Raw genomic sequence first — 20,237 nt, forward strand, 5'->3', positions numbered from 1 at the left:
TTTTTTTTTTTAATATCTGGTTTGTGGCATGTGACAGCTTGTGAGAAATAAAAATTGGCCTCTATTGCTTTGGGAAAAAAAAGTAACTTCTCCCCGCCTCCCACTTCTAATGTAGTCTAAGCTTCTATATAACTCTAATCACTATTAAATGATCTAGATGCTAATGACACAGGTTAAAAAAAAAAGATACTTTTGTTGCATCAATTTTCAAGTACTGGAATTGTGAAGGCCCAGCCAAATATCAACACAGCTAAAAACACAGTTACTAAATGCAGAACAGTAGGGGGAGCTAACTCTGCCAGCTGTTAAATCAAGTAACAGCTGTGTCTGTCACCAAGCCTCCAGGAACCTGCAAAAAATGTTCAACACTTGCAGCAGCTTTTTTAAAAAYATTCAGCAAACTGAATACTTTGCATACTGCAAAACAACTGCAAGAAGCAGCAGTCATATTTTTGGCCCTTTTTATCTGTCTTTTTCAATGGTTTCTCTAGAAAGATTTCCTAAATACTGAATKGTCTTAAAACTGAAGCACAGACATTTTTTCCTAACTGCAAGGATAAGGATGAGTGAAAATTCAAAGAGGCAAAATGGTCTTATGCTCTAGAAGTGCCTTCGTTTTCCAACATGTCCAAGCAGAGAGTGATGGCCCCTGAAATGCTATGCTACCTCATTTGAGCCATGAGAGTAGCTATTAATGAAGACTCATACAAAAGGAAAACTAGTAATAATAAGAAATACTAACATGTATTTAAAGAGAGTTTTCTTTTTATGCTTTCAGCCTTGTCTGTAGTTAATGAACAAGAAAATCTGGTCTAAGGGCAAGTTAAAACAGGGAATAATTTGTCTGTGTGACATCTTACTTTGAATTGAATTTCCATAAACTGATATTACCCTGTCACATTTGTCACTCATAATGACATGTTCCCATGTAATAGTGTGTTAGCAGAAGTCAGAACAATGCTATTAGTTAAGAGAAGTTTGTACAGATTAGTATGCAATTATTTCTTTTCTTCCATATTCCAGTATGTAAGCTTAAGGGKTTTTTTTTTKKTTTWRKTTTTTTTTCTCTCTGTGAGGATAAACAGTTGCTGGCTCTTTGATTTCCCCAGCAAAAATAATATGCACATCAAAATGACAAAAAACTCAGATTTGCTCTTATGGACAGAGTTTGCTCACTGTCATTTCTGATTTCTTTCCCAGGGTCTGCTGTTTTATGTAACTGCCACCCACACTTACTCTTGTTTCAGTGCTGAATATCCCCCTGTGGTAGGGCACACAACACAGGGAAGGAGGGCATCACAGTGTCAGAAAACAAGTCAGGCTGATCTTTCCAAAATGATGATGCTTATGATGAATGCCCTGAACCAGAACAATGAGTAAGGCAGAATCCTGAGAACAAATTATTATTCTGAAATGTTTTTTAAAATGAGACTACGTGGTAATTTAACTCCTTCTTGACCTAGATTCTCTGAGAAAAGTACTGTGGAATCCCTGAACAACATAAAGGGGTCAGAAGCAGCAAAGGACAAACATAGGCTTCTCCCTAAAGTGAACTTGCTATTAAGGCATACAGTATAAGACAGCAGCTCACTCAGCTTGTTTCATGYAACTTTATTTCCTGTATTATGAATGAAAGTACATTCACAGACTGCTGAGAGCTCCAACAGAGCCGCAATATTCATCAGTCTACCATAAAGGTAGGGTTTTAAGAAGAAAGGGTTTTTCTCCTGGTCTCTAACTCTGAAGAGCACATCTTTAAWTTTAACTAAGGGCACAGCACAAGTCTTTCAGTTGTAAGAGTGATTTCAAATGTTCCTACCTCCTTAGCTGCACTGATTCAACTATTTGGTAGCTATACCAAAAAAACTGCATGTGCGAAACAATGTTACCTAAAGAACCTCTCAAGTGGCAATGTGCTTTGTTTTAGAAAGCGAACAAAGTCACAAAAGCATGGGTTAAGAGATTCCATGAAAATTTTCATAAATAGAATAGTCTCAACCCCACACCCCAACGATTCCCCTACATATTTAGAAGATACCTGTGGAAATCCTTAACAGGCCTGTAATCAATCATGCCAAAATCATCCCACACAATACTTTAAGACAAAGCTATAACAGTGGGGAAAGAAGAGAAAAGAAAAGAAAAAGACCCATGAAAATGAGAATAATTATTAATAGAAAGACACACTGATGAAAGTCTGGCTTACTGATGAAAGCTGTGCGCGTGTATGTAGGCTCCTAACAAACTACTGCAAAGTCTGTTTGTCTGTCTATATTGCATTTTAAGAACTATCACCGTGATGCAAGTGCATGGAAATATTTGTTTTCTACCTCACAAAATACACGACAGAAGTAGAGACTTCCTGCTTGCTAAGTTTGCATGTCAGTTTTTCACAYGTACAAAATCAAGTTTTAAAATGGCTGTCCCTTAACTGATTTGCTTACAAGTTCTCTATCATGTAGCATTTTTAACAAATGTAACAGAAAGACTACATCTGATGTATCAGTACAAATGAAACTGGAGTATGTTACACAGACTCACAATACATCAGAACATAACTCACAATATGTCATTACATAACTAAAACACACAGTTGCCACTTCTGAATTTTAAGTAAGAAAACTAATTCACATGACTTCGGATTTTTACTACTGTATTTGAAGGTTAATACTCCTGTAGATTTGTAAGGAGTAACTTGGAAATGAATCTAGTGATCCATATGCAGTTGAAATGAGTTTTTTCCAGGGTTGAAGGAAAATTTTGAAACTTGAGTCCTATTAAAATGACATCTGTAAGTTTCCTGGTATTCTTGTTAATCTGTTCTTTAATGCTCCCTGATCTGAGAATTAATAAAAGCAAAACTCAGTGTCATTTTACTTCTGACAGTTGAGACCCTTAGAACACTAACACACTATCTATGACTTTTTTTTTTTTCCTTTGGTAGAGCAATACAGAACTGCATGGGCAGAACTTACTCTGAGCGGTCTGATACTGCAAACCACAGCCTAATAACCAACTTGGATGCTTTGGCACTACCTGATTAGATAGAGAATATGGAGCAAAGACGTTCCCCATCCAAGCATTAGGGTCACACCTCCAGTAAGTTCTAAGTCCCACAATGAATGAATGTTCAAGTATTAAATTTCCTATGTCTAGGGGAAGTTAGCAAAACRTAATGCCAGAGTTGATGTTGCGAAATGTAATGTCTAACTGGAGTCAGAGTTGGACTGCAGGAGGACGAGGACGCACAAACTAAATAAAAATACGTATTTTCACCTGCTTGCCTGAACACGCTTGAATTTGATCCTACTACAAAATTACAGTGCAAGGCTGTCTTTACTTTCATTTGAAAGCTGGAATTTCTTCTCCCCATGCTCCATACGTGGGCCAGGTTACCCGCCAACTGCATGTGTTAGAAAAGAACTTTATCCACAAGTGAAACAGAGTGGCTTCAACACTCTACTGCCTTTTTTTTTTTTTTAATACTTTTACAAGAAAAAATGAACCCTAAACAAAATAAGACAGACTGGCCTTAGAAAATAAATGGAAATCATTAGAAACCATTAGAAATCAAATAGTTCAGTTATCTTGGAATAGGCAAAACAACAACAGGTTGATTTTAAGTCCTGATTCTCCCGCATTTTTTTTTTAATAAGGATATCTATAGATATATCTTTTAACTACAGTGTTCTTTTTTCTTTTGGGGAGATGGGAGGAGGGTTGTTAAACAATATCTCAACTATGAAAAAATGGTCCTTATTCTCAMTGAAAGCCCAGAAGGGCTAAAAAAGGCAAACTATATTACTACCAAATATTTAATATAAAACTTTCACATAAACCATGCTGCCCCACAGAATGCCATAACGTTCAATAATTAAAAACAAGGCTCAAGAGTAACTCATATTAGCATTTTCCTTTCCCTTTTCATTTATTAAGGAAAGTTCTGTCTTGAAGTAAAGCAGATCATTAGTTCACAAGGCAAGAGAAACTAGGTAGCTATTAAAAAATTAAGATGTTTCCATCATCTACCATTTCACAAACAATAATGGCCTCATGCATTATGATTCAATTCTGAAGCTTGGAAAAAAGTTAACTGAATCGGCATGTTTTCACTTTACTATTTAAGGCCTATTGCATCAAATGAAACAACCTCTTGTTCATGAATATTAAATAAAGCACAACACAGCTAGTACTGGAAAGTCAGTCGATTTTTTTTTAGCTAACACTCTTGGTACCTATTCTACGGTAGAGTGACAAAAAAGGTTCCTTCCTATTTAAAAAAGGAAGTATAGTCAAAGACTTTCTGAAAATGGTATGTTCTCCGCCTCTGCAGTATGACAGTCAGCACTCATCAGGAGGGCAATGAAGACTGTAAACATAGATATCTATTTCCTTMCCAGGCAGTCATAATTACAAATGCAGCACAAAATCTCCAATAGCAAAACCAAGGAATGGGAGTTAGAATTTATACGATGCTTTTATTTTTACTGGTGTAAAGCCCTTTCCCATCTAGACAGTGAATCAGCACTGATCTTCTAAGATAGACAGGCACTAGAAATACAAAGAAAAAGGGTTCAGAAGAACAGAAATGAGATGTATCAAGACAGATCTAAATCTTAGAGGCAAGAAGTCTGCAAGCTCAACTAGAGATTCCTTAGATCCCCAAGGGATTCAAGGGGGTAATTAAAGAAGATAGGGAAACGTTAGTTACATGAATTTTCTGTAGTAGACTTATTACAGATGATGAGGGGAAGAAATTCCAATTCCAAGAAGGGTTTGATGATTATTGGCCTTAACAGAGATGTGAGTTTCTAAGAAGGATGTTATGGAATACTTGAGTGGTAAGCCACAAGAACCAGATGGCACCCATCCCGAGGGAAAGGAAGGAAATAAAGTGTAAAACAGATGAGAAACTGATGTGGATATGCAATATAAACTTAATTGCAATTCTTTTCAAACACTGCAAAAAGGTTTAACATGATGACTATCTTTAGGAAAGGGAAAAAAACTAGGATCAGTGTATCYGCCTTTACTTGAGTTATTCTGAAGCACACAGTGAAGCGAATTAAGAAACAACACTCAACTTTGTAGATGAAACAGAGATGAACAAGAACACATTTGAGTTGGATACAAGAACTTAATCTTTGATTTCAGCTGATTGCTATATTTAAATAATTTGACAGAACAATCAGAATAATGGCRTAGGTGTTTTTTTGTTTGTTTGTTTGTTTGTAATTCTACAGAGGCATGTTTTAGATCTTATTCCATTCTGGTCTGTTGCAGAAATTAGACCACAAAATTTACACACTACATTAAACACAGGTCAAATAGAAGAAGTAAAATAGTAAGTTTTTTCACTAATGTGACATAAGTAATATTTACATGTTAAGAATACAGGTGTTTTAGATTGATTATAAATATCAACCTCTAACCATGGACTCAACCAGCCACAACCTGATCTACAGCTTATACACACGGAGCTTTTTTTTTTTTTTTTTTTTAATCACCTGAAGTATTTGATTTGGCACATAAAAGGGTATCAGAGTTCTGCAACAGTTTCACATAAGAAGATGCTTTACTGAGAGCAAAAAATCAGTTAAACATATTTAATAGATGTCATTAACTTGGTAAGAGTCAGTTTTACTCACTTTATTAAAGTAACCAGAAAATACTATGCTTAGGATACTGTTTCTCTAAATGAATTTGCTCTGCCGTAGTGACTACCACTTGATTCCCGATACATGTAAAAACTTGCAGACAGGTGTTACAAGAATTTTGTAAATAAATGGCTAAAAACTATGCAACTGTAAGTAATTACACCATAACAAACAGAGGCAAAAATCAATATTGTTGTTAGGGGGTAGTATTATTTTACATTAACCAACTGCAGGAGTACAATACACTGTTGGTTTTTTGGTGGTATCCCTAAATGATTTATCTTAACTGAATGAAAACAAGTTATTTGAGCCCCAAGAACTGTGCACGAAATGATGTAAGATCTATTAATGAATAATGATGTATTAATGATTAATATTTAATTAATACTTGATTCAATTAAATCCAATCATCACCCAAAAACTTGTCACTGAAGTTCTGTAGTTTAGGTTTTTTAAAACTTTATAGCAGATGTTTGAAATAAAGTTACGATACCTTAGCCTACTACTGAACCCATGCTGTGATCTCCAAATCTACGGGCACTAGACAGCTTTAGTAGTCATGAAATAAAGACAAAAGCTGTTTTCCCATACAGTAGTTCTGTTTACTTACTGTATTGAGTGCATTAAGTGTAGTGTCATCACGGGAGGCTGCAACACAACCATCTTCTGTAGATCCTCCATCACACATGCCTGCAAAAGCTGCCATACTCCTTTATAGTTTGAGGAGGGAAAAAAAAAGTTTAAATGCTTCAACCTGTTTGATGCACACATGCAATAAACAAACAGTATATTTACACCATAAATCACAGATTTCAGGGCCTTGCAATAGTGTAGAAACAAGTAAAATGAGGTATCACATGAATATTACCATTTTTTTTATGCAAACCTGTGTCTCACCTGAATAATTAATACCTCAGACTTAAAAAAAAAANAAAAAAAAAAAAAAAGTAAGTGAATTTTATCAATTAAAAAATTTACACTGCAATAGTGGCAAAGCCTGACGCACATCATGTGGGAGATAATCTGCATGCATGAGGACAGCCTTGCTGCAGACAGCACACCTGCCATGGTATTTAGTTTCATTAGTTTCATTACACTAGAAAACTTTTAGATTGTAAATTCCCCACAATGCTAATTCCTCGCAAACTAGAAACGATTTATTTACTCACATTCCAAAGTGTTAGGAGGCCAACTAATACAGACRCCTGATATTTCTTTTTCTGATTAACTGGCTAGGCATATCAGAAATGTGTATGAAATTGAAATACAAACTAGAGCTCATTAAAGAAAAATATTAGGTCTSTGACGGAATCCTACGCTCTCAGGGTTAATCTACTCATAGCAGTTACTTCCCTTGTTACACAATACATACACAATGCTTTTACTATTGTGCTAGCATATGCCACTGGCTTTGTGTTTTAAATCCCGAAGTATCAGCCAATGGAGATGCTCTGTGTTGGCCTAACATCATCAAACCAGCGCATCCTTGCATCAAACTTGTTCCAATTTCTCTGGTTGACATCTACGCTATACCAAAAAAGAATAGGAAGGGCTGGCCATCGCCAACTGCATGTAGACAGCAGTCCATTTTGCCATTGCAGCATTCTGAAGACACTGGGACTACATTGGCTGTCATTACCTTGCTGCCCTAAGGTACATAAGCAAGTCACAGTCATTGACTCCTGGCATCCACACAAGTTCCTCATGCTGTGTCACGGTGTCACCATCTGGGGAAGGAAATGGCTGCAGATCAGGAAGCTTAGCCTAGGAAAAAAAAAGAAGAATACACACAAGCGTTGCTAATAATAGTCATTTTGCATTCCCTTAGATAATACCCTGGTATTACCAATGAGTATCTTCTCATTGATAGAAGATACTTGATAGCAGCTGTTGAAGTGATCCGTTCATGTGTTGTTGACAATTCATTTTCTGCCCGCTACACACAGGGATAGCACCATCTCTCAGTCCAGTAGTATCAAAGCCCTTCTGCATATGTACATGCCAAGCACAATCAACTCTCTAGAAGCACCACAGCTTAGAATTAAACCATTTTGTACTGCATACGTAGACTTCTATTATATAGAAATCAAACACTGTGGGGCACTTTACCCTCAAAGAGGCAAACAGTTTTCACCTGTCAAAAAGATGCTGTTACAACTCCTGCTTGACAGGATAAAACATACTGATGTAACATACCGCTATGAAAGGAGGCAAGAATGTGGCTAGCTCAGTAGATGCGTTCCACTTCAGTTCCTCAGTTAAAATAAATAAATAAGTAAATAATAAAAAAACCTACTATACATTTGAGATTAAGTTTACAAAGAAGTCCTCATTAATTATTAAAACTCCAAAGTGAACCAAAGAAATTTCCTGGAAGTGAGAAAGCTTGGTGAAACAAAATCTGTCACTAAGKGAGTATCAAACTGTATCTAGAGACCTAATTAGCATCTTTAGTCACCTATTGCAATAGGATAAGATAGCTGCGAGCCTCTTCAGAAACAGCTTTTAAAAGCCCTATAATTACCTCCTATACTTGCAACACTAAACATATTTGAGAGGCAACATTTAAACATATTTGAGAGGCAACAGTTTGCAACCAGCAATTACAAGTCACAGGTTCAGATGTCTTTCATGTTCTGCTCTTTAATTTGTACTTTATTTTACTTCTTCCCTGGGAAAACCTATGCATGACTGAATTTATCTTCTGGACAAAGACAGCAAGCATTCTCATGAACAGATGAGTAATCTCATCAAGAAAGAATCAAGAAGAAATCTCTTCAAGATGAGATCTCTACGAGAGCTATGCATGTTAGTAACCTTCCAGTGACCAAGGTGCTTTCATAAACTAGCACTCATCCTTCTGCACCTTAGGAACATGCTTAGTTACTAGCTATTCCTAATAATACCACCTCTGGTCATTAATTTATTAGATTAAAGCATGCTCTTAAAAAACATTTACCTTCACTTTTGTCCATGGTTGCCGTTACAATATAAGCAGTGGTTTGAGGCATCCATGTACTCGATGCAACAACAAAACAAGAGCCCTCTACTCTGCACAGTATGTCCAGTTTGAGGAGAGGGAAGGTAACAGCCATTTAACAGACCTCAAGAACAACATCTCAGGGTTTTATTTTTGGATGTGCTATGTATACCTTATGCTGAGCAAGGTGAGTGGAGGGATGCAAATCCACACGGTGAGTTAACAAAGCTCAGCAAAATCGTAGGAGAGGAGATCTTCATGCTTTCCATAGACTGAATCAGACTAAAATGAAAGCGATCTTCAATCCTCCCACTCAGTCAAAATCYAGGAACAGACATCTCTCTCAAGATTATACCTTATGTTAAATAACAAGATGAGAATATACCCTCTTAGCAAGGATCCCTGTCAGAAATGTGGATGCTCAGCAGGTGAGTGAAAAGACTACAGAAGTTTAAAGTGTTGAGCAATCAAAAGTTAAATGTATTCTAATTTAGTGGGCYTCCTTTGAATCTGAGTTTTTTTCATCCATAAACGTGTCTGGTAATTATACCTTACAGCACAAGTGACTAATACCTGCCAAAATATTAGATGAGAATCTGAGATGAAAGTTGCTTTGGAGGTACCATTTACAGCACTTGTATTATGACTAGTGAAAAGAATCATTGAGGTTTAATTACTGAGAACTTTTTTCTTTAAACACAAAACATCCTCAAGGATGTTAACGCAAATTGTGCAAATGTTTATTTTCCCTAGTTATTTAACAAGATTTAGAAATTCATCACTCAGACCCAACAAAACTATCACTTAGTACAAAGGGGAGTGCACTCAGTTCCTAGTGACAGATCTGGCCTCATTAGTCAGAGGCAGTTGTTCACTGAAAGCAGTTGTATGTTAACACTCTTTAAGAAAGAGCAGAATATTTGCTTTTAAGAGCAAATATTATTTATTTGCTTTCTCCCAAATAAATGAGAACCGATGTTCTAAACTAATACTGAAGCCCTAACCTCATACAAAATGCTTTCTTAATTTCCATTTTAAAAACTCAAAATGACTAATAGTACTACACTGGTTTTAAGACCTTGTTTTAAAAACTCAAAATGACTAATGGTATGAACTGGTTTTAAGATGTTTAATTTCTCACAGCCATCATATCATAAAACTGAGACTTCCCCATCTTCCTCATCTTTAAAATCTAAACTTACCCTATCTTTAAAGGATCAGAAGGTAAAAAGAAAACCTACTTAAAAAAATTGCTGGAAAATACAAGTACGATACCATAGCTATATAATTACTTTTATAGAGCATGGACAGAAAAGATTTTAATAATGCTCCAAGATTACAGTGCCTCTCAGTTAWAGAGAATTTCAGCTATGCTTGGTATCAAAATGATGCAAAGAAAAAGGCTAAGGATCAGCTTGCCTATCAGAAGGATAGTCTGGTGGTGCTGTTAGCACACAGCAACAGAGGAAGAGGGTATTTAGACAGAGGTCTGCCACCCCCCTCGACAAACTGTTTCACTTATAACCAGTACTTCCATTTTAAGATGATACTGAATGAGTAAATATACAACAAACTCAATAGCTCATATGGTGAAGTACCACAGTTGCCCAAGCTCAATTTAACATGCAAAAATTGGAAGAGAGCATGCACAAGTACAAGTGCACACATGGGTCAACTAGGACAGGTAAAGCCTCAAGACTTGACACTAGAATGACACCTGACAACCACGAAAGAGAAGACAAATTTACAGCTAATTTTATATTAATGACAGCTATATTAACAGACATACTTAAAAGCGCTGTATCCTCCCTTAAAACATATAAATATCTACGTGTGCCTTGAACAGATCAAGTGGCTAGAAACATGCCCTTTGGGTATTGAAATACAAACAAAATTCCTTACCTGATGACTGGGTCCAACTCTGATTTCACCTTGGGTACTGTTTAACCTCCTAGCATGGGGGAGGGGAAAAGCAGCAAAGAGTAAAAATTATGATTAACAATATTTAGGATCATATTCTGCATGATTCACTATTACATTTCTAATGCAAATGGAAGAAAAGCAAAAATGCATTAAAAATATGTACTTTTTATATACATATATATAAAAAACAGGAGTATAACAGCACACACTGCAAATGCCAGAGACCTATGGGACATGCCTGGAGCTTTTGGTCAAGCAGCAAGCAGCTTAAATCAAGAGGAGGATAATTCCCTAGTATGACCTGTCCTCACAGCAGCAAGAAGGCATCAGGCAGCTGGTATTAGGACATGCATCTACCTCTTTTTTTTTCAATGTTTAGATCCCATGCAACACAGTTCAATGTAACACTGACATCTAATCAAGATCCTTTAAAAGTCTCTACAGTCCTCTAAAGCTTTGAACTGCTCTATGCTTCAGTTAGCCAACTCAAAACCCTGCTATGCACAGAAACACCTTCCAGCAGGCATCTGACTTTCACTAGTACTATATTCTATTCAACGCCCATTTCAACACTAAACCTGAAATAACACAGTCCACATGCTAAGCACTGTCCTGCAGACCAATACAAGGGAAGTATCATCTTGCCTTATGAACACCTTTGTGGTGATTTTCAATCTGAAAGAGAAAGTTTTAAATAAAAATGTTTGGGGTATTAACTTTTGAAGGACATAGAACTTTGAGTTACCAGAATCCACAAAAACAATTCCTCTTCTTACAGTCARTTCATGAAAAAACACCAGTCAAGAGACTTTGGATTGCACATCCAAAATTATCTAGCTCTCATATTAAGAAGTTAAATGAATTATTGCTGCTGTTATTCATTTGCTAAGATCACATCAGATAGCATCACAGAAGCATAGAAAAAACTAAAAGCAAGAAAACATGTCCTGTAATATTTGATCAAAAGGAAGTAGAAGCAAATTTGATTCATTTCAGCCAAAGAGGGCCTCCCTTCTACATATTACACATGGCCTTCCTATTCTTCAGCTAAGCTGAAAAGATATTTATATCAGAAACTAAAGACTCCAAAGTTGTTTTCCATGTAGTGAAGATTATACTCTGAAGAGTTTTGCACTGATTGCACCATTGGTTGGAGTCACTGAAACATCCCATCCCATCGTAGAAAATTTTCCTCTTTTTTCTTTTGCACTGCAATGGAAGAACCCTGGCAATAACAGAAGTTAAAGCTGGCCAATATAAATCAGAATAACACATCTGACATGACAGTAGGCTTTTTTCTTATTAACTTCTGAAAAGACTAGCTTAAGGCTAATAAAATCACATCTTTATGGCTAACATCTGTCCTTTGATTATTTTTCTTTGTAAAATATATTACAGTATAAGCARCAAAAAGGCATATACCAATAAAAGCACTTACTGGAAATGCTGATTTTTCAAGGGCTACAACCTAATGCATGGGGCCTGGTTTTAGGGGAGATCTCATTGACCTATGCTATAACCTCACATATTCAACAAGCTGTCTTAGTTTGGCAAGAACAAACTTGAATTAATCTTGCGAGCTGCTATTACAGGAGGAGTGACATCCATTTACAAAGTAAACTGGTGCCTTGTTGGGTTTCTCCTGATCACTGTCAGCATAGCATGGTAAATAAGTGATAAAGAGAAATAATTTCTTTTAATCCATAAAAATTAAAATCAAAACCAACTGTTAAYCCCGTGCTAAACCAACAACAGACAACTCAAACTGTCAAGGATATCACTAGAATTTAGAAAGGCTATTACTGTACTTACTGGAGGTTTTTTTTAGGTGGTCATTGTGCTTTTATAAACATTTTCATCTCAAATTTCAAAGTATGTTGCAAACTTACAATAAATTAAACTTCCTCATTGCAAACTTACAATAAATTAAGCTTCCTCTAACTAGTAATTCTGAGAATTTTATGCATCACTGTTGCACAAGGCGGGAAACGACATCAATTGACACTGAGAGAACTTTTATCCAAGAGAACATAACAGCAGGACCTGCCAGACAGGAATAAAAACTGGTTTTGCAAAAACCCAATCCTTACGTTCCAGTGTCTAAACAATGCTTCCTTCCTAGGAAGTAGATCTACACTAAATACGTGCAAAAAGTCTCCCGAAAAGAATGAGCACATGTCAAAATGTTTYTCTCTTCTAATGGATGTTTCTGCAAGATTTGACCTGACACTGTTCTCTGGTTTTCAGGTTATAGAAGAAATGACTGAACTAGAAAACAAGCTTTATATTTACAGAGTTGAAATGAAATATTACAATACATTTTTTAGCTGTGAGGAGTCAGAATTTTTCTAGTAAGGAATGAAGTGAAAATTGACAACAGAAAACGCTAATGTTCTTGCTTTATTCTCAGAACTCATTCTAAAGCCAGCACCTCTACTAGTCAGGGTAAGTAAAACCCAGAACACATCTACGCAGTGTCAGTCAGGTACAATCAATGCTTCACACATTAGCCAAAGGCTGCACAAATAGGTTTTTTTTTTTTTTTTTTTTTTTTTTTTTTTTTTTTTTTTTTTTTTTTTTAACACAAACATCAACCTGTTTGGGGTTTTTTAAGCAGAAAAAAATTCCAGAGAGGTGGAGTAATGGCTGCCCTAGCTAACCTCGCTTCTACCCTCTGCCTTTGCTTCACAGGTTTGGACAGTGAGAAAAAACAAACTTATATCCACTCTTCATTCTAGAGTACCTTTCTTCCCCACGACTCAGTGTCCTGAGGGTTAGCAAGAATATCTCAATGAGGTCTCGTAACACCATTGCAAAGAGGCTTAATTGTGATTGTGGACCTGGACTTTCTTCAGTATATCGGTCCCAGCGAGCAGAGGACACCAAGACCCTCAGCTGGCTCTGCAGAATGCAAGCTAACAGCCAGTAGAAATAAAGAATTTTTGCATCTCATGATGATATCATGAACAGTTGTATTTCCTCGCATCTAAACAGGAGCACACTAAGGTACTATAAAGCTGAAAAATTCTCAACTGTTTACTGAGAAACAGCTTTTCTCTAATGAACTCCCCAAACTAGATCTGCATCTGAACAGAAATATGCAGAAACAAAAGCAGAAGTAGAAGCAAAGCTTGAAAAGAAAAGGAAATATCTCTCTCATGGGAAGGATCACATGGTTCAGTGGTTAAAACGCCACCAACTTACTTTAACCTCTAAATACTTTGTTTCAAATACTCAAGAAACATAATCCTCTATAGCTTTTGCTGTATTGCAAAACTACTGCAGAACCTCAGAGTTAACAAGTTTATCTGAAAAAGTCCAGAATCTTTAGATGATAAAGGCTAAGATTTGAGAGTCCTGGTGTTGCCCATGCAAAAGAAAATGGAAAAAAGATGCACTAGATTCGCATTCTCCTCAGGTTTTCCATTAAAAAAGTTATATGAGCCAAGAGTATCTTCATACTGTTATAAGCTATGCTTATACAAGCCTAGATAATTCTGCACTAAAGTGAACATTTATTAAAAGGTTTTAATATTAAAAAGTAAAACAAACTGCACAATATTCCCCAAACCCTGATTCCTTAACTTGCATCACAATGATAACAAATAATACATTTTCTTTAACAATCAAAACCGCACATGCTGCAGCATCCTATAAGTAATTGCAAAGATGGGAGCAAAGTCTGGATGGGACTTAATGCTCCTAAACGCATTCACCACACTCACGTGGAGTTAACTGGGAAAAGCCAGTATGACTATCCTACCATTATTCTTCCTATGCAAATTACAGGCCAAAAGAGAAATATTTCTCTGTACTTTTTCATCACTCTATTACCATTCCCTGATTACATGCCTGCCCCAAAGGTAAGCAACTGGAGTGACAAAAGAATTCAGCTGCTGCGCAGCAGGTATTTGTTGAAGGGACAGAAAGCTCTTTCAGACTGCACTGCATCACACTTTTAAAAGCCACAGAGCTGATTGCTCCGCAAGAGCACACAGTCCGTTAAACACTTTTTAGACAGTTTCCACTCCCCAGGAATGGGTTGCAAATGGAAAGAAAATTCTTGCTATGGAAACTAAAATGCACTGTAGACTTATAAGCTAAATTATATTGGTGGAAAGCAATTACAATAATAATGGAAAGGCGCTCTGTGTTTATTCTATGGGAAAGGGAAAAAAAGAGGACCCAACGCTGAATATGAAATCTGACACAAAAGAAACTGATGTAACAAAGCAGTATCCATAGCAACAACAACTTAATATTTCAGTCCTCTTCAGCTGCAGTGGATTAAATATAATGACAAGATGTTCCCTTTGAAAAGTAACCTGTTGCCATGGCAACGTTGTATTCTGCGACGTAAACAGGGGCTGGTCAGAAAGGAGATGGAAGCCTGTGACTGAATATCAAAAAGGCAAGAAGTCTCCATAGCAGAGCAGGGCAAAACACAAGCAGTCTCTAATCCGAGAGCGGCTTGTTCCAAACAGTTGGGAGAGAAGACAGGATGTTAAGTTCACCAAAGCTTTGTCCCTTCAATCCTAAAGCACAGGGAGGTTAGAGGTTCAAGGCCAAAAGCAGCACCACTGAGAGAAAGCAGTTCAGACAAGGCTGAGAAAGCAAGAGGAGACAGTACATGGTGGTGCAGAGCTTTAGTTCACCAGCATTAGCAAGAAGGACAAACAAGGAGTAAGGCTGGCAGCAACAGTCCCTGCGTGATTTCTAACGCAAACAAACTCAGCCCTCTCTGTTTACTCATCTGTCTTCTTGCCTTCACCGTGCATCAAATTTGTACATTTATACAAAAATGGCACAATCAGTTGTCTTTGCCTATGAAATTAATGCAGAATGGTGGTATCATTAGGGACCAAAACGTGGCAACAGAAGAACTGCAATGATGAGAGAGTTTGAGCTGCAATGAAGTATACTAGCTCAGCTTTGTGGACAAGCTCAGAATCRGGACTTGCAACCCCAACTGCTATTACCATATTGCCAAAACCTTACAGGAGTCAAGGCTGGAAGAGCAGCAGAAGTCAAGASTCTGGAGGCACTGGCAAAACACAATTGTAGATTTATGCATAACGCTTTTCTGCACCACCCTACCTTTGTGCTATCTTTGACATGAGGCRAGTTAGTTCTTTACCCAGCACCTTTACTGAAGGCTCTTTGCTGGGAATCCAGGCTTCTGAAAGCGACCAGGCAGGGTGCTTATTTACGGCAGGCTTTTGAGGTCAGGGATCGTACATACGAGGTATAATCTTAGAAATCGTGATATTGATTCTTTCACGTTTTCCTTTTTACTACTAAAGTTCAGCAAGAAACATGCTACGCAGTGATTGTACATTTTTTTATGCTGACTTACATGCCTAAAATGAGGGGTGAAAAAGGCAGAACCACAGCAGAATCCTACTCAACCATGTTCGTCAGTTCATTTCACCCAAAATGGGACACAAAGGTTTGATTTTGTTCTGCTGTGGTCAGCATGCACTCAGTTCATGTACTGTACTGCCACTGGCTTTCTGAAGACTGCTACTAAGCCAGCAACAGCTCAGAAGCAAAAAAATAACTGGTGCTACTGTTAATGGAACAGCTGCGAGAGCTGGGCTGGTTCAGCCTGGGGAAGAGCAGACTGAGGGGGGATCTGATCAATGTGTGTAAGTACCTGAAGGGAGGGTGTCAAGGGGATGGGGACAAACTCTTTTCAGTTGTCCCGTGTGACAGGACAAGAGGCAAAGGGCAGAAACTGAAGGTCAGGAAGTTCTGCCTGAACATGAGGGGGAATTTCTTCCCTGTGAGAGTGACGGAGCACTGGACCAGGTTGCCCAGAGGGGCTGTGGAGTCTCCTGCTCTGGAGATCTTCAAGGCCCGCCTGGATGCAACCCTGTCTAACATGCTGTAGGTGACCCTGCTGAGCAGCGAGGTTGCACTAGATGATCTCCAGAGATCCCTTCCAACCTTACCAATTCTAYGATTCTGTAAAGTTCTAAAAACCCTACATATACAGGACAGTGTTTTGTGCTACCTATCCAACCATCCTTTTGCATAATTATTTCTGATTCTGTATATTGAGGTAATTTGCAACTAAACTAGATGGATGTTTCAACAGAAAAGGGGTTTTAGAGAGGTTTAATCCCCCAGCTACTACTTGACTCTCATTTTTTCTGGTCCTCTCCAGAGCTCTCTGTAAAGGGCTTTGGAAACCCACTCTCCAGAAAACACACTCTATTGCAACACATGAATATAACTAAGGCAAACCTGACAGTGTAAAGGAAGTTTCAGCACGTAAATCAGTAGCACTATCAGTGTAAGGTACTCTCAGCATCCTAGAATAGAGTTTGTAGGAAGGGACAAAGCTGTCTGAAGTCAGGACCTGAGGGATGACCAAAATAGTGATTACCTTACAAATTCAACCATCAGACTATGAATACAGATTGTTAACTAAGAAACAGTACTGGAAGGAGGACAGATTTTTGCATGGCAAAAGATTAACAAAGGAATACCACTAAAGCTACATACAGATTTTATGTATGAAACATTAACCTGTAACACGACAATAATTCCTAGATACAAAATTATTTATGAAACTCATTGAGAACATCAATGGATTACTAAAACCCAGCCAGAAACAAATACATCTAGTTTCATTCATGGGCAGGAAAGTCACCATTTTGAGGTATAAGCTAAATACAAACTGATCAATCTTCACATGAAACTTCCTTACAGACAGATCAGATTATAAATTACTATCTTGCTCTTTATAGTGACATAGTCAAAAAGGCTGTATTACCAGCAAGACAATCAGTTGCCTTACTGTAGCACACAATTCTATGCAATGTCTAGATCTTTATGATTTCTGTAAAGTTAATATAAACCTGAAGAGGTAGGTAGGAAGGAGAATCTCAAGGAAAAGTTTTTTTTAAATATTCCTTTATGCAAATGCTCCAATATCAAGATGAAGGAAAAAAAAGTTCTTTAGAAGCAGTTTTAAAATCATCTGGAAAGGATCAGTCTGCTCTATCTCTAGAGAAGCAAAATTAGAAGAAAATTACTCCATTCCCACTTCAGCTAGTTAAAAAATAGCTTATCAGGGTCTCACAGTATGACTGGCATCATATTCAAAAGATCAGTTCAGTCGGACGTTATTTATTTTGCACACTCACAAAGCAAAATTCAGAACTTCCCTTGCCATACTCCTCCTCTACACACAGTACACAATCTGTCTGTAAATCTTTAACTATAAAGAAATAGAACTTTAGAAGTATTTACTGCTCCACAGTCCTAAAGACAACATAATATTTCATCACTATGATGCAAAATGGACTGCTCACAAACAGTAAAACTTTATCATGCCAGTCCTATCCATATCCATCTCACAGCATTTGCTTACAGTCACTGTTGAAAGTGTTTATCGAGTCAAATGGATCCTGAGGCAGACTCAACAGTATTTTCATGCCTGTTATGTTTTCATACTATGCAGTTCTAAAAGAAAAGGGACAGTCAGATTSAGGCCATTCAACCTCTAACCCCAAAAAATCTGCAGGAGTGTTAGTTGCCTAAGAGTAATAGCAGCAGCAATCCTTGCTTAAAAACAGTGAATTACAGTAATATTATCTTATTTTCCATCACATCAGGAGGATATCTTATCTCACCTTAGACTAAACAATGGCTTGGTAACTTGTTCCAACACTTATTTCTTACCACCAAAAATTTTACTCCAAGTTACCCAATTCCATGCGGCCAGTTTCCATTTGAATTGGAGGGAGGGATTAAAAAAAATCACTTTTCTAATAGAAAATAATTTGTTGTTAAGAAAGTAAAATCAGAAGCTGGCCATTAAACAGGATAACAGTTTTGTTTATAACCTGTTGCAGTGCAGTGCATTACAGTTAAAAAATGCATAAGCAATTTTGTGCTCTGAGTGGATAATCAAACCTATGTTTCTTTAACAAGAAAGTTCAGGGCAAACAAACTTATATGGGGACATTTTAGTGATTACTTAACCTAAAGCAAGAACGGAAAACATGTACCAACATTTGTAACTTCAGTACAAGCTCAAACCTGCTGACTGATTGCAGAGGTAGACTTTTAAGGAAGTAGATAACTCAGTACTCTAGACATCCATATTGCTATTTGAAGGAGGAAGTAGTTGCAGAAGTTGCAGGAAGTCAAACAGGAAAAGCTTTTCCAAGATAATACTATTTACTGACTTAATTTTGCATCAGGTTTATATCTCAAAAATAAGATTTTATAATCCTAAAAATATTATTTTCTGCTAAAAAGGTAGAAAGGAATTGATTATGGTAGGGTTGTTCTGAGACACAAGTTACTGTAAAGAAACAAACACTGTCTCCACATTAGAATTTTGATTGCAGATTCTACTGATCATCTTTAACATTGGTTTTCTAGTTTTGTTTATCTTGAAGTAAGGAATATATGTACCAATGCTCTGATCTTAAGTTCAAACAGTTAATTATACTAAATGATCTCTGAAGTTCAGTAACTGGACTACCTGTGATTTTAGCAGTACCAGAATGTCACTGTTTTACAAGCAACATATATTAGGGATAGAGAATTTTTCCAGCATATTCAATACCTTGCCAGCGCCACAAGTAACTTAAGGTAGACGCAGCTCTCAGAAACTCCCACCTCCAACTATGCTACTACCAAAGTGTAACAGCACCCGCACCCAAGCAAAGCTTTCATTTTCAGCTGGCACACTTACTGCCCAGAGCTGGCAATACAGGTTACGGACATCTGTTTTGAAGTACAACAGAGTGAAAGGAGAAACTGAGATCTCAAACAATGACGATCTACAGTGTCACACATAGGACCATAGGGGAGTACTTAATATTTTCTCATTATTCAAAGGGGGGGGAGGGGGGAAGAACTGTACGTTCCTTGGGGCAGGAACAATCTGATCATACACTGCCCCAGCACTGATACCAGAGGCATCCTCCAAAGGSGAGTTCTGGGAGCTAAGAACCACATCACATTCACAAATTCTCATGTGCCATTGACTCAGCAAAGAATGCCTTATTTGCCATATTGCTCTAACAGTATTTTTGTTTTGTCAAACACAATACTGTTGTTTGACAGACAATTTTTGGTTTGTTATGACTTAGATGTTTCTATTCCCCACCCTTGTGCTATTTTATGTTACTGTGATACTCAAAAAAATAAGCATGACTGTATTTTCATTTCAAGTAAAAAAGTAGTATTTTTCTTCAATTCTTTTTTAAATGTGTGCCTACATTATCACCGAAGAMCAGCACCAAGCATACTGCTTTGGACCTTCCCCTTCCCAAATGCATCTTCTTATGAGTAAAGTTATAAAACAAATRGCAAGGGCACAAAGTACCATACCCCTGTATTCTTGCAGTGCTGTGCCATATTCTTGTATTCAAGTAGCTCCTTTATTAGCAATAGGAATGTTTCTAAAGCCTGGGCCTACAGCGACATCGCATTCAAGTATGGAGTGATACAGCCAGATTGAAGTTTAACAGAACTACGCTCTATAATCATTAGCATTRTTTTGCTTCAGCCATAAACTCTCTCAATTCTTACGTTCTATAGCTATTATAGGATGTGAGAAAAGGGAACAATATTTCAGATGTCCTACAGACACAGACATGGTACTAATATGGGCAAAAAAWAAGTGGTCTTATCCATAATTCATTCCTCAG

The 20,237-nt window shown here is 37.2% G+C and overlaps 1 protein-coding gene across 5 annotated transcripts in view; it reads right to left on the reverse strand.

The window, feature by feature from the left end:
- The window catches only part of RERE (arginine-glutamic acid dipeptide repeats), a 201,357-nt gene that overhangs the window by 89,436 nt on the left and 91,684 nt on the right, over positions 1–20,237 (reverse strand). For all 5 annotated transcript variants that reach the window (XM_085298978.1, XM_085298977.1, XM_085298976.1 and 2 more), the window contains 3 exons: positions 10,540–10,588; positions 7,297–7,421; positions 6,268–6,367 (listed from right to left, as the gene is read on the reverse strand). In XM_085298978.1, the coding sequence (XP_085155104.1) occupies positions 6,268–6,367; positions 7,297–7,421; positions 10,540–10,588 (274 nt within the window). The remainder of the gene's footprint in view (positions 1–6,267; positions 6,368–7,296; positions 7,422–10,539; positions 10,589–20,237) is intronic.

The sequence above is a fragment of the Rhea americana genome, unplaced genomic scaffold, assembly GCF_003343005.1.
Source record: "Rhea americana isolate MKP2758 unplaced genomic scaffold, rheAme1 scaffold_143, whole genome shotgun sequence".
Lineage (NCBI taxonomy): Eukaryota > Metazoa > Chordata > Aves > Rheiformes > Rheidae > Rhea > Rhea americana.